Below are 14,992 nucleotides of genomic sequence, written 5' to 3' on the forward strand. Positions count from 1 at the left end.
AAAGTTTTCCGGCTGAAAAAAAAAAGTCAGAGACTCCCAAGGACTTAAAGAAAAATCTCACCAACTTGCCCCCTGCCCGGAAGGTGGGAGTCCCAGAGCTGAGCCGCCTTAGGGAATTGAGAACCCTCCCGCGGAGGTCAAGCCTGATCCCGCCCTCCCCCACCCTCCTTGTCCTTCCAGCCAATCCTGACGTACCCCGGTGTGCCCGCTGCTCAGAAGCCCTAAGGTGGCCTCAGCGCCTGGCCAAGGGGATCACATCTACGCCCAGGTTTCGTTAGTTAGTCCTGGAGTGCAGAACTTTGGCCCCCTCTGGCCTCAGTTCCTGAGCGTCACCCCTTCTCCAACGAAGACTGAGGGTGCTCTAGACACACACCCTTTAAAAATCCTACCTTTCATGTTGGCCTTTAAAAGAAAGAAAAACAAAATGGAAATCTGAGCAAGTCTGGGAGAAACCCGGCTGGCCTGGGTTTAGATCCGCTTTGGTTGCCCAGGCCTGGCTGTGGCACGCCAATCCTGCCTACGCGCTGTCCGATAACTTTCTCTCTAAACTTTTAAGGAGCCCGTATATTCCAGATTTGTTTAGAATAGGGAAGAAATTCCTCATTGGCAATTTACAAGTTGATACAGTATGTTAATTAGACGAAACCCTTACTGGAGGAGGGGGAAGCAGCGAATCCATGCTTTCTTTGATGTCCAGAAATATGTATCTCAGGTGGGTAGGTTTTGTTCTGACTCTTAAAGGAGATTTTTTTTTAGGTTGAGTTTTTTGAAGGGCTGTTTCGGCCACGTCATAAATGAACTAATCGGTTTTCGGATTTCAAGGCGGTGTGTAATTGATGTAACCACGGAGGAATTTCAGTACACAGCCGACTAAGCCTCCTCCCGCTTTGGGGTTTTCAAACGCCACCGGCCTCCCTGAAAGCCGTGAGGATCGTTTGTAGAGGAAAGCAGGGCTTTGCCTGGTAGCAGGTGGGCTTTTGAGGGGGTGTTTCCGTTAAGCTGTCCCAAGAGTCCTTTATGAGAAACCTAACGGGTGGTGGCAGGTCAGGTGACAGTCACTCTTGGGCCAGGGCTCCCCCTTCCTCTGCCTGGAAGGGGCTAGCTTGAAGCTGGGCAGCTAAGTGTGCCTGCAGCCTAGGCCCTCAGGAGGTCGCTGCTTATTTGCGTCCCTCAGGGGGAACCTGTAGAAGCCCTCAGCTGTTGGCACCCTCTCAGAGACCAGAAGGAAGCAAGGTCTGGCTTAGAAGACCGAAAGGGAACCTGTAAGTGAGGGGCTTCCCCTTAATCTCCAGACAAAGTTAAAAGGATCCGTGTGCTGGAAAGTCGGCTTCATGCAGCCCCCGGGAAACTCTGGTGATCCCTACACCTAAATGCCTCTATTTGAGAGAAGGACAAAGGAGGGCAGCACCTTCTCCAGCCTTTAGACTGCAGTAACTGAGACACCCCTGGGAGTCACCATCCTGGAATCTGTAGTTGTCCTGAATTGCCAAGTCTAAGGATTGTTTTTCTCTGAATCCTGACGCCCCCCCCCCCCCAGTACGGGTGTTCAGGCCCTAGGGAGAAGCTCACAGAAACAAGAGCTGGTATCCTGACTGCCCGTGTGGCTACTCCTAGGGCTCTAACCTAGGACTCTGCAAATGTGACTCCTGGACCCAGTGTGGGAAGGTGGTTTTGTCCCATTACTGGGATCTAGTAAGATAATTAGACACCAGACACCAAACTAAAGCAAACACTTTCTCCAAAGAGGTAACTCTCAGTGAGAGATGAGAGGGAGGGAGGGGGGATTTACACTAGTTGGGAAGGAACAGAGTGTTACTGTTTTGAACTCAGCCAAGATAAATTATTCTGAAATTACTCTGGCTACCTGTAATTTTTTTTAACAATGTGTTTGTTACTACTGTAATTGTCTGGGAATAAAAGTGACCCCAAGGGGACTTGTATGGGAAGAAATGAAAGCAGGAACTGCAGTGTCTTTTTTGGGGGGGGATAGCTCAAACCAGGAAGACTTCCAGTTATGAGACAGTCACATCCCCGTGGAGCTGGGTGGAAATGAGGGTTGCTGAGTAAGCACATCCCGCTAGTGCCTACGTGGACAGTGGCTTAGAATCAAATAGTTTCCTATCTCTGAGCCTTCTAGATCGACTGTTTCCTCTGTTAGCTCAGGAAGTGGACAGTCTTTAATTTCACTTTGAGGCTGGAGAAAAAGCCGGGGACAAGAGGGTTTTCCTACTACTACTACTACTACTCCACACACACACACACACACACACACACACACACACACACACACACACACTCCAAATCATCATCAATCTCCTTGCATGAACCAACTTCCCCAAGAGCCCATCTTTGAAGGTGAAGGCCTTGATCTCACCCCAAAGCTGGTTTCTGCCAGGGATAGGCCTCAGGTAGGCATGGGGTACACAGGCTGGCAAGAACAGTTGCAGGCATCTGAAGCCGGGAAAATCCAAACAGATGTGGTACCGGTAGCCTGCCCCCCTTTTTCTTAGGGCCCACATTTCATCCAGATTCGTTTCCTAATGGAAAATTTCTAAGAGCTGTGCTTCTGATCCAGCAGATTGGGGGTGCGGGTGCCTGGAGAGCAGGCGGTCAGCGGGGGGTCTGCAGACCACTTCTTCACAATCTGCGCAGGCTCCTTCCAGTCAGTGGGTGAAGAGTGGGACCTGGGATTCCAGGGTCTCTGCATTTCTGCTTCTGTCTTAGGGCCCCAAGGCTGGTGCTGACACTCTTCTGATCATTCTACACCATTTTTTTTTTTTTGCGCATCAATAAGTCCCCGTGTGGAGAAGAGGTAACTTCGACTGATCTTTGTTGCAGTATATGCCACGCAATTGCCTACGTGTATAGCAGGAAGACGCTTGAAATCTGATCTGCCGCCAACTTCAGTCCAAGAGTCAGGGATGAGCAGTGGTTTTACTAAACTATGGTCAGCTCCAAATAAAACTTGTTCAGGGCCTGGTGCTCAGACTCAGTAAGTAAAGGGCTTATTACTAAACATAAGGACCTTGGATCCCCAGGAACCACGTAAAAAGTGGTGAGGGAACAGGAGATCTATAATGTCCGCACTGTGAGGTGGAGACAAACACGCAGGCTGGGGCTCTCTAGCCCGGAGATCTAGAAATAAGGAGTTCCAGGGTCAGTATAGAGACGGGTTCAAAACATGAAGTGGCGAGAGACAGAGAAAGAGAGAGAGAGAGAGAGAGAGAGAGAGAGAGAGAGAGAGAGAGAGAGAGAGAGAGAGAGACTCTAACTCCCTCGGGAAAGCTCTAACTGGGGCCCCAACTAGAGGCCGGGGTTCTTCATTATCCCACAGAGACATTACACTCCTTTCCAGATGAAAAACTTCTAGTATTGAGATCTCTGCCCAAACACTTGTTCTTATGATGGTTGGCGCTGGAGACCCTAGTTCCATAGCCCTGCATGTGGTGTTTGGATGTCCGCTGAGTCAGCCTCTGGGCCTAGAGCTACCTACATCATGCCCACTTTAATCGCGATTGCCACCCCCAAAACCTGAGGCCCGAAACTATATTGCAGATGCCGAAAGCGGCTGCCACTGTGAAAACCCAGTCGCAAGAGTTCAAATGCGCTTTCCTGTTAAAAACTGGGAAATTCGTTTGAGACGTTTCGGTTCTTATTACTTGCCGGGTTTCTCCCACCTCCACTTAACCATGTTTCTACGATCTGGATAATCCCTTCCAAGCCGGGAAGAATTCTCCGGAGTTTATAATTGAGGGTCGGGAATCCTGGGGGGTGGGGGAAACATTAGACCCTTCCGGTAGCTGCAGAGGTGCAGGAGCGCTCTCAGGGAAGGCTGGTGAAGCGACCACAGGGTAGGTCCGCAGTCCTGCTCGCCCGGAGCCCCTTCCCAGCGAAATCCGGGACAGCCAAAGGCACAATGCCACACGGGATTCCCGACGAGGATGCAGGTTTGGACACTGGGTACTCGCGCCACTGGCAAGCTGCCCATGTCTTACACGTGCACCATACTGCAGGACCCAGAAAATCTCTCGCAGCTCCGAATCCGCAAAAGCAAAGCGCACAAAGCGCGAGGTCCTTTGAGCTCCCGCCTGGCGCGACTTCGCGCCACCCGCTGCGTTGCTTTTTTTAGCAGAGCACCAAAAGGCACAACGTGAAGCCCATAACAGTCTACTGTGGCCTAGTTCACGCCTAGAAGGCCTTCAAACTTCGGGTTCTCAAAGAGGGTCCCAGGAAAAGGCCAGAAGCATCTGCTGCAGGCACAGAGGGCCAGAGCTCAGCTCTCCTGGCGCGGATGAGGGAAGTCTGCAGGTACCAGGAGCCGGTCGGTCTGCAAGCACCTCTCAGACTGGACAGAGTGCTAGAGGGAGAGGAATGTAGCGGTGACGCTAGGAATCGAAATACCCTGGTCAGGCACCAGGTTCCCAAGGTCAGACTTCCTGCAGCTCACAACTCAACAGCCACCAAGAGAACCAGGGGGGAACACGGCCACAAAAGGAACTGCCCTGAGACCTGACCGAGTCTGTATGGGATCCCGGACGCCTGGGAAGTTGGCATCTGATCCGCGTGGGAAGGCTGAGACTCCTAAGAGGAGTGGGGGTTCTCACGACCGCCAATGCCCGGCGTGCACGACGGCGATGCGACTGCAGCGTCTTCACCTATACTGGCCTCACTAGCCCGGGAATCGGCGCCGGATTATTTAACTTAGGGTGGCCAGGTGGGAGAATGCTTGCGACCGAGTCTCCTTTCTCCAAATGCCTCTACTCCATCTCCGTGGGTCGCATCAGAGACCCAGGGTGACCCTGGCTCTGCTACATACAGCCTAAAGTCCTAACCCAAAGCCGATTGCCCACATTCCCGCCACCCCCTTGGTCACCAGAATCAGAGCAATTGGGCCCTGTTCCCGCCAGCGCCCTGGATGCCCTCCTGCCCTTCCTGTGCGCCCATGGCCTCTCACTCCTCTCGGGAAGGCGCACGTCTTTTTTTGCCCGGGTGTTTCTAGAAGAGAAAGGGCGGAAAGGTCACTTCGGTGCATGGTGCATGTGTGCCTGTGGATGAGTGGTGTGTGTGTGTGTGTGTGTGTGTGTGTGTGTGTGTGTGTGTGTGTGATATTTTTCCCCTCGTGCGACCCCCTTTAGGCCTGTGACCCAAGGAAGGTGCAAGTGTGGGACCAGCTGCAGGATTGGTCCTCCCTGCGGGGCACTTGGCCAGCTGTTCGCGCCGCCTCTTCTGGGCCGCTCCCGCGGGTGACCTGCCTGGAGCCACCGTGGAAGCCACTGAACCCCTCCCTTCTTTCTCCTTCGCCGCACCCGGCCTCCCATCTTTGAGCCTAGGTCCTGCCACTCATCCTCCCGAGCGGGTAGGCACGGAAGCTCACCTTGTGCGCTCTCCCCGACTTACTCCCATCACGGGAGCGCGCGGATTTCTCACGGGCAGTCCCTGGAGTCTGCGACGCGGTGGCGCGCAGGCGACTCCCTGGCCGCAGCGGGGTCGGAGGCGAGATTCAACACCCCCGCTGCAGCCCCTCCCCCTGCCCCCCTCCCCGAGGCTGCACAGCGCGGCCCAGTGCTCCGCCCGAAGGCGGGTCCGCCATAAACAAACGCAGCTCGGTCGCACGTGGACCCCGGAGCAGCTGCGTCTGGCCACAGATCGCGGGCTCCGGACGCCCGGGCTCCAGACACCCGGAGTCGCCGGGAAGGATAGGAGAGTGCCGCAAGCTCAGTATTGGCCCGGGCCGCTGCCACCTCGCTCGGCTCCGCTCCCGCCCCATGGCTCCGCTGCGGCGGCCGCCGCCGCCAATGCTGCCTTTGCGTTCCGAGGGCTTTCGCCGCAGCGGGTGCAAGCCCTCCTTTAAGGACTAAACAGGATCGCCGACAGCTCACCCGCACACTACATCCCCCAGGAAGATCGAGACAGACACAAAGGCTGGAGAAGAGGAGAAAGAGCGAGCAGAAAGCAGGACTCAGGTCCACACGGGACAGTCCGTTCCCTTTACTCAGCCGAGAGCGGGGCTGCGCAGCTGGTTTGCGACAGACTTAGTGCTGGCGACTGTGTAGGAGCCGCTCCGTCCTCCACGCCGATCTCTCGCACCTGCGGGAGTCCTATACCCTCGGACTCACCTGACCCCTGGCGTCCCCATCCCCATCCCGGCTGCCGCAGCCGGAGCCGGACTCCGCGGTCCTGGAGCGCGGCGAGGGCTAATATGCCCAGAGCCGAGGCGCGATGAAGGAGAAGTCCAAAAATGCAGCCAAAACCAGGAGGGAGAAGGAAAATGGCGAGTTTTATGAGCTGGCCAAGTTGCTCCCGCTGCCGTCAGCCATCACCTCGCAGCTGGACAAAGCGTCCATCATCCGACTCACCACCAGCTACCTGAAGATGCGCGCAGTCTTCCCCGAAGGTGAGGCTGCAGGTGGGCGTCCGGGGACGCGGTATGGGGGGGAGGTGCGGGTGCGCGCAAAAAGGAGGCTACGGTGTGGCCGCAGGAGAAGCCCACGAGCCGCAGCTACTGTGGCCGTGTCTCGGAGAGGACGCGCTTGAAGTTTCGTCGAGGGCCCGGAGGGACGTGGCTGCGCCCGGCCAGGCGATCCAATCACCTCTTAGTTCCGGGCAGAGTGGGGGAAAAATCCAGCGTTACCCCTGGTTTGGTGATTGCCAAGCTGGCATGGGCAAGCTAGTTCAGTTGGGTTGTTCTTTTTCCTTCCTTTCCCGGTCTCCCTCTTCTCACCTTCTTCCCTTTCTGTTCTTCCTTCCAATACCAGTTCAACTTGGTCTTTCTCCCTTTCTCTTTCTCTCTGTCCAGTATAATTTTATTTCCTTTTCCCTTTTCCCTACTTCTTTCTCGCCTCTGCTTTGGGCTTTGGTTTGGTTTTGTTTTCGGTTTTTTTCCCCATCTCTTCTCTCCTTTTCTGCTTGCGGTAGGGGACCTTGCTGCTCTGCCTTCCACAAGCGGTTGGATGCACTGTAAGGCGCAGGCATCCCAGGCCAATGCTGCGGAGCATTTGTGGTTAGCAGCGGGGCCTTCAGATCGGAGCCTCTTGGGATCGCTCTTCCAATTTGCCTCCCTTTGCTCTGTGAAACGATGATATGAATAGAAGACAAGAGATTGGATGAGCCAGAACACAGCCAGAAAGAAAAAGGGATTATTTCAAAAGCCGCGGGCCGGCCTGAGTGTAACATTTTAGGATTTAGAAGTACTACAGTGAGCAGTGGTCACTGGGCCAAGCTCTCTCCTGTCGTCTCCGGTTGTAGGAAATAGCGGCCTACTAGATGGGCCCTCTACAGCGGGCACCCAAGGGTGACAGGGGGCTGGATCAGACACCACAGAGAAGCAGGTCTCAGGTCTGCCGAGGGATTCCGATGCTGTCGGAAATCGCTGGCTCTGAGGCCTGTTGCCTCCAGGACCTCCTGGCTCCGGGACTGGCAGTGCGGAGCAGGCCTCTTGGCGAGCCAGTGCTGGGGAAGGAAGACAGGCTCCGAAAGGCCGTCGCCCCGGTGGCGACAGGTGTCCCTCGGCCCCAGGACTTCCCCATTAGTAATGTTTACTGCCGGGCACTGTACCCGAAATCGGTAAGCCGTCTTTGCGGCTGCCACCCGCAAATCTGCTATTTCCTTTGTCTGTGTCTTAGTTGAATTTTCCTCCACTACAGTGGTGGAGCTCGGCGGGTGCAGCTTCGAGTCCTCGCCGCGGGGGCCCTGTAGTAAGTGCCGCGGACTCGGAGTACCCGGGAGCCCGGGTGGCCAGAGGGTGGCTGTCCCCTTCCTCCCAGCCAGGCTTTGAGAGCTTTTGCTCCCGAACCCGACGGTCCTAAAAACCTACTCAGCTGGGCCCAAGGAACGTTCCTCAGGATTTCTCCCTTTGTGCGGGAAGCTGTTAGTCTGGAATCGCTAGTCATTACGGCCAATCGTGAGCCCTTTGGCCCGAGAAGTAGAGGTGATTTCCCTGCTGCCTGAAGATTCGGTGAAAAGATGGGGAAAAAAATCGAACTGAGTTTTATAAAGGCAGCTTTTCCTTAGCCTCCTTCCCTCTCGGGAAGAGAGTTATCTGGTGTTCTGCGATCAGCCTTCATATCCGCATGCTACAAAATAGGTGTGGGACTCGGGCCTCCTGCCTCGACCAGCCCTACTTGTTTTTTTAAAAATTACAAAGAAATCATCAAAAGAGTAAATGGCATTTTATCAATGAATTCGAACAAACCAGGGGGAGGCCCGGACAAACAGGACTAACTAACTGTAAGTTATTCTTGTTTGGGAGCTGGCCAGCATAGACTACCAAATCCCAGACAGTGTTGTGTGAACGGTACAGAGGCCATTTAAGCAAGCTCTTGTCTGGGAGGCACGAGTAGGCACTTGGCTGGGTCCTGAGTCCCTGCAGGAGTGGGTAGTCTGTGGGTGCTGCCCTGAGCAACTGTTGCATCAGATGCTGCCCAGTTGAGGGGCCACCCCTGTCTCCTAGACGGTGATTTTGAAAGGGTGGTACTCCTGTAAGGGGTCAGTCTGGAGTCATTTGGCTCTAGAAATTTTTGGAAGTGGCTCTGAAATTGTGGGGCTAAGGTGAGGAAAGGGAAATGCCCCAACCCCACCACCCGTCTCCTGCAATACTGTGGAAAAAATGCTGTTAGAGAAAGGGCAGCCTAGGGTCTAAGGAGCTGGCCCGCCCCCTCGCCCTCTGGGTGATACCTCTTGGGCTCAGCAGTTAGGAAGCCCCGGGTCTCTCACAAAAAGCAAGATCTTGTCTTTTGAAGTACCTCTGTTATACAGACTGAATTACTCCCTTCTCCCAAGGCAGTTCTCCCTGTAATCCATTTAGCCTCCTTTCGGGGAACCCCGATCTGCTAAGGAGTACAGCTCTGATGCCAATCTAGACTGTGCCTCTCAGGAGGCTTGGTCAGGGCAGTCGCAGGCACTAACAGGATCTTTAGAAATGAAGTGAGGTGTAATACCTCAGAGGACCCCCTTCCTAGCTGGGGAAAGGAAGGCCAATGAGGGACAGGCCAGCTGTCCAGCTAATGCCAGTAACTGGCAGGCCTGTAGTCCAGCAGTGTGGACTTCCTGAAAGAGAAGGAAGGGTCGGGCTGCAAGCTGGAGAAGTCCAGTCGCTTGAGGAATACTTTGTATTTTTGCGAAGGCTTCCAGGTCTTCTGCCACGTTGTCTCTGTTGTCTCCGTAAAGGGGCCCATTGAGAACTCATGTCCCTGCAGCATTGTTGTGGATGCAAGTGAGAGAAAACACAAGGGAGCCTTGCAACAGAACCAGAAGCCCACTTCATCACTGTGCCGCCCACAAACCCTTGAATGGAAGGCGGCAGGGCAGCATGGCATGTCTAAAGTCGCCCCACTTTCTACCTATTCTGTTCCAATTCTAAACTGATATGGGAGGTAAGCAGGGTTGGGAGGGCAGCTCAGGGTAACTGGGAGTGGCGCAGCCTGAGCTCTACTGGGCAATCTGGCTCAGCATCTGGAGGCGCTTTGAAATATGGGGTAGACCCTGCAGAGGGTGCCCCGTTTCTACCAGCCAGCCCCAGAGCCACCACTGCTGTGGATTCCACCAGACCATCTAAGAGAGCCCAGAGCGGGCTTCCTGTTAGCAGGTAAGGGTGTTCCCTCTGGATCCAGCACTCCACTCCTGGTGGGAGAGACTGGCCCAAGGCTAGGCTCAGAACGGAATCCCCTCTCCTGTTTCTGTTTCCACGTTGCGGGGAGGGTGGAGAAAGCAGCACACACAGAGAGAGGGGGGGTGTTCATGGCCTGAAATACGCCAGCGGCTGGATTCTTTAGGGTTTAAATTCAGTTGCACGCAGCCCCTCACTTCTCTATCAAAATACCCAGCAGGGTTGAACTGATTGGGTCATGCTTCCTTGGGTAAAAATGATTTGATTTTGAGACTTTGGTGAGGACACACTTGCCCTATGCCTATATGGAATTATAGACCACGGAGGCTGTTTGCTATGGAAATCCAAAAACGTGGTCGGTATTTTAAGACCATCATTTTAAGAGTAATATAGGTTTGTGTTTTGTTTGTCTTTACAACCTTTTCTCTATCTTCACTTTGAAACTTGTGCTTAGAGGTTGGTGTGGTCCCTGTCGCTGGTGCAGTCCTTGACTTTGGAGAGGGAACTGGCTCGCTGGCGTGCTGCAGAGTAAGAAGCTGCGGGGGGGGGGGGGGAGACGCAGCTCCCTGAAAGAGAACTTCACCCGTGGGCATGGGCGCCTCGTTCTGCCAGGTTGCTTTCTCCCAGGGGTGGCTCATGGGGCTTGATCCTACACTTAATAGGGCTATTTATTTATTCAGCCTTCAAGGCGGCTATCTCAGGGGCCTTTGCCTTGTCAGAGACTGTACACTCTAGCCTGTGGTGGGATGCCCAAGTCTTGAAGCCAACCCCTTCCTTGTAACCCAATCTGGTAGATAGCCACCCTGCTTTAAAGACCCACTGTTCACATTTATACCGGTGCATGGTCCACCTGGGCCCCCTGATCTGAAATAGGGGTACCAGGAGGGGCTTTTTCGGGGACCTGGAGAGAGCAGAAAGATTCTCAGGGGGTGGCTCTAGTGACCCGGAGACAGTTTACTGGCACATTGTCTATCAAGGAGGCGCATTAGAGGCACTAGCTGGGAAAACAAGCCAGAGGTCTAAATCTCAAGTCTGGCTTTTACACCCTGCATAGGCTGCGGCCCCAGTGACTGCCTAGCGACTGCAGAACCCAGTTTAGGGAAAGGATTCCTGGTGGTGCTTAGATCCATGTGGATACTGTGGGGGTGGCAGGGCTTGGGCGACTCCTGTAGCCCTGCCCTTGAAAAGGGGTTGGCTCCTCACCCCTACCCATTTTGATTGACCTCTCCCCCACTCTGAAAGAGGGATAATTGGGAGAGACCTAGAAGGAGGACGAGGGACTATGGGGTACTGATGGCTGGCACTGCAGACACCGGGGCTCAAGTCAGTGCTTCCTAACTTAGTCCTAAGACAAGCCCTTTACAGTGGAGATCAGGAGAGAGTGCCTTAAACAACAGAGAGAGGTAAAACAGGCCAGAGCTCTGCTGGAGAGGAAGATGGGGGCCAGGCAGCGCCTCCCAGAAGGAGGGAGGTGTTAATGTCATCGTATTTTCACAAGACCCCTGTGAAGAGTTTCTGTGCCAACACTTTTACACACTCAGTGTTGAGGGGTGAGAGAGAATGGATGTGGGACCGCACTGTTTTCACCCAGCCCTAGCCCCCATTTTCCTGACCAGGAGAATCCTGCTTATTGGTACAGTTGTATCTGTCCTTGCCCATGAGCTGCAAGCCTCCCAGTGAGAAACTAATTTCGCTTCCTGCTCTAAATCTCTTGTTTGTAGTCCAGTGTTTGTGGTCTGTGGTTCATGTCTGGAGGTACCCCCAAGAACCTGGCTGAGACCCCCCCATAGTTGCTCATAAGTTGTTTGTTGACCAAGAGGCCAAGAGAGGAGGGACCCTACTTAACCCCTTGATGCCAGTGGTCTGCTGGTGTTTAAACTGAAGGACAAGCAGTATGGGGCCAAGGACTAACCCCAGGATAGCAGAGGAGAAATCACTAGAAGTGGGCATGCGGCCTTGGCTCCCCCTCAAGTGGTCTCAGCAATTTCTCCTGAGGTCTCACTATGGGACCTGGTCTCCTATCTGGGGGCTCTCAGCTCATCTTGCAGAGGTTAGTAAGTGTTGGGGGGCCAGTATTAAGTCTGGGAAACTGCAGGTTGGGGGTTGGGTTGAGCTCTCTTCCTGGGGACCACCACTAACTATGAACTCTGGGGCAGCCCATACCAGTCTTCAGCTCTCCCCCGACTCTTCAGATAACTACCTAAATCCCTTGGTGGGGTCCAGATGAGGGGTGTTCCCTGGTGCTTCAGTTTTCGGGAGCATATGTAGCTCTTTCCAGCAGCAAGCCTCCTCTCCTCATGACAAACCTTACTTTATCCCGGCTCTAAGTTCAGCCCAAAGTATACTTTTATGGGCTGAGTGAGAAGACCTCTCCCGTCGCGGCTCCTAATGGAACAGCTGGCAGGGCCGCTGCTGTGGGATGAGGTGGTTGTGTGTGGGGGGGGGGGGCAGGGGAGTGGAGGAATTGTCCCATTGCAGCCCAGGCACCTCTGCCAGATCCAAAGGAGACACATTTTTGAGAAGGTACAGGAAAATCATAGTGATGTACAAAAACATCCAGGTATTTGAACTATACCAAAATAGTCCTACATGTTCAGGGCCCTGCTGGTTGTGGAGACAGGACCTCCACAGATTTCTGAGGAAGCCCAGGACCTCCACGGGTTTCTGAGGAAGCCCAGGACCTCCACAGGTTTCTGAGCAAGCCCACGATGAAGGCATCTGGTTGGGAGGTCATTTCCAAACGAGAAGAGTCCCTGAAGATTCACTCTGGGAGAAGCAGAAACATTTCAGGGTGGCAGGGAGGGGCAGGAGGAGGTCAAGGGATCAAGGATGGTTTCATGGCCGGAGCACAACCCAAACTCAGGAAGGACCCAGAGGCAGAGGAGGTGGCAATCGCTGGTACTCATCTGTCCGTTGTCAGCAATCAGATTTCCTAGATCCTAATTCGTTCTTCTCAGTGAACCTCCGGGGATTTTACACTTGGTTCTTTCCGAGGTTGTCTCTGTGGGGTGAAAGGCCTGATGCCCAGCTCTTCTCTCCACAGAACGGGGTACCTAACTTGAAGCTAACTTTGCTGGGGGTGGGGGTTTCCCTGTGTGGGTGTTTGGAGAGAAGCTGATTCAGAACCACCCTTGCTCATAGGCAGAGGCTCAGGGACCAGGAATAATGAGCTGTATCTTTGCTTTGTACTGGGAGATAAGTGTAAATTAGCCTCTTCTCTCTGTGAAGACCTAAATGGGAGCAGAAACTAGAGCTTACCCCTTTCTTTAGTTTCCGAGTGGTTTACAGAAATCTTGTACCTATTTCCTAGGTTAGAGGCTCAGAGGCCACATGGCAGCCGTGACAACTCTTAGGGAACCATCCCTAGGGGGTTTGCAGCCACGCGATTTGCTAAAGCAGACCAGGACGCCTGCTCAGAGCGTCCAGCCTTATCTAGTGGCCCCTGACCTGTGCTGCCCCCGCCCCACACACTGAAGGCGCACTGGCGGGAAGAGATTTGGTCTAGCCTGCAATTCCCCAGAGGATGCCTACTGGGTCCTTGGCTCACCCCAGCGGAGGTGTAGGGTGGAGACTCGAGCTCCCGCTGAGAGTCCGGTCACAGGCCTTCCTTTGCGGGGTCACAGCAGCTGGGACGGGGCGGGGCGTGAGAAGAGGGAGATAGGGAAGGGCCGGGCTCCCTTTTCCTAGGTGCACTCTGGGGTGGAAGGGAGGTGGTAGGAAACCTCAGATCTTAAGGGATTCGGGTAGGTGGAGGTGATGGAGGACCCCTGATTGTGTGAGAACAGACAAGTGCCCCCAAAAGCCACCCACCCGAGTGTACCTAGAACTCTGGAATTGAAGAGGATTGAGTTCCCTCCCGAGAGGCTGTGGGCGCCCAGAAGACAGAGGGTCAAATGACCTGGTGATCTTTGAGGGCTGCACAGGGTAGGGGTGAGAGGAGGGCTGGAGCGCAGGTCCTGGGGGAGTATTTACTGGTCTAATCGATAACCCCCTGTTTGGCTCCGAGGATAGCCGATTTCAAAGCAGATTAGATTACTTTGTGGCATTTCAAATAAAAACGGCAATTTCAGACCCATGAGCACGTGGGCAACCCTCAGGGGCGGTGGATCCGGTGGGCTTCAGAAGCGAAGGCGGGGGGGGGGGGGGGGGGGGGAGGGACGGACCCGAAAAGTTTGTTTTCGGTTTTGGGGTTTTGTTTCTGTTTGTTTGCCTCCTCCCCGTGGTTTTGTTTTTGTTTTGTTTGTTTGTTTGTTTTTAAAGATGGGGGTTTCTCTGTGCAGCTCAGGCTATTCCGAACTCAGTCTTGGACCAGCCTGGCCTCGAACTCAGAGACCCTCCTTAGAGCTAGGATTAAAGGCACGCGCCACCAAGTCCGGCTGCTAGGCTTTGGGTTTTGAGTTTTGAGTCAGCAAGGACTCAGCAGGGTGGCCCATAGAGGTCGGAGCTGGAGCTGGGGCGTGCGGGCTGTAGGGTTCCACGTGTCTGGCCTGGAACCCTGGCGTCTACGGATGCTGCGGTTAAATGTCTGCTTTATTCCCTTGTCCCAGGTCTAGGAGACGCGTGGGGACAGCCGAGCAGAACAGGGCCCCTGGACAGCGTGGCCAAAGAGCTGGGATCGCATTTGCTGCAGGTAGAGCCACCGGGACTCGCATGGTGTCAGATGTGGGAAGGGATTCCCTGCAGCTCCCCAAGGCCGTAGAGATGAGGGGCAAAGGGCCCTGGGGTGACTCTGGTACGGGAGTGCAGAGTCAGGCCAGCGCTACCCACACCCTGCACCCCACCAGCAATGCAGGAGTGTCTAGTCACGCAAGCCCCGGAGCATTGGATTGGATCCTTGGCTCTTCTGCTTCGCCTTGAGGCAGACCTGAGCGGGCCCTGGAGACTAAGCAGGAGAGACTGCCTGCTCTCTCGCTGGCAGGCAGAACGCCCCAGCTCCCTAACTCCGCAGAAGTTGAGATGACAGAGGCAGTAAGGGAATCTTTGATTCTCCTTGGTTCCCCAACCCCATGCCAGATTCTTTTAAAAACTTTTTTTTACTTCCCTGCACCCCTTCCCGCAGCTCTCTCCATTTTATTCTGAGCGAGAACTTGAGGACAGGGAAGTTATGAGATAGCCATGAGGTCGCAAACACAATTGGTCCAGTTCTGTGGGCCCCATCAATAACCCAGATATGGGGCGTCCTCCGGGGCCATCTGTCGGAATTCTTGCTTGTTTTGGGGTCAGGCACTAGATTCCCCAGAGGCCCCGGCCTTGCGGTTGGGGCTGGCAGCCCTGGCGCCCACGCGGGCGGCCGCTTCCACATCAGCGGCTGGGGTAGCTGAGGACAGCGCCACCTCCCTCGCGTCTCAAATGCGGTTCTCAGAATCCCATCAAGGACGCGATTCATTT

The 14,992-nt window shown here is 54.5% G+C and overlaps 1 protein-coding gene across 1 annotated transcript in view; it reads left to right on the top strand.

Moving 5' to 3' along the window:
* The first annotated feature begins 5,592 nt into the window (after positions 1-5,592).
* Positions 5,593-14,992, top strand: part of Sim2 (SIM bHLH transcription factor 2) — a 42,295-nt gene continuing 32,895 nt past the window's right edge. Inside the window, exons 1-2 of the mRNA XM_075960677.1 lie at positions 5,593-6,394; positions 14,152-14,234. Coding sequence (XP_075816792.1) covers positions 6,220-6,394; positions 14,152-14,234 — 258 coding nt within the window. The 5' untranslated portion in view covers positions 5,593-6,219. The remainder of the gene's footprint in view (positions 6,395-14,151; positions 14,235-14,992) is intronic.

Source organism: Microtus pennsylvanicus, chromosome 1 (genome assembly GCF_037038515.1).
Source record: "Microtus pennsylvanicus isolate mMicPen1 chromosome 1, mMicPen1.hap1, whole genome shotgun sequence".
NCBI lineage: Eukaryota > Metazoa > Chordata > Mammalia > Rodentia > Cricetidae > Microtus > Microtus pennsylvanicus.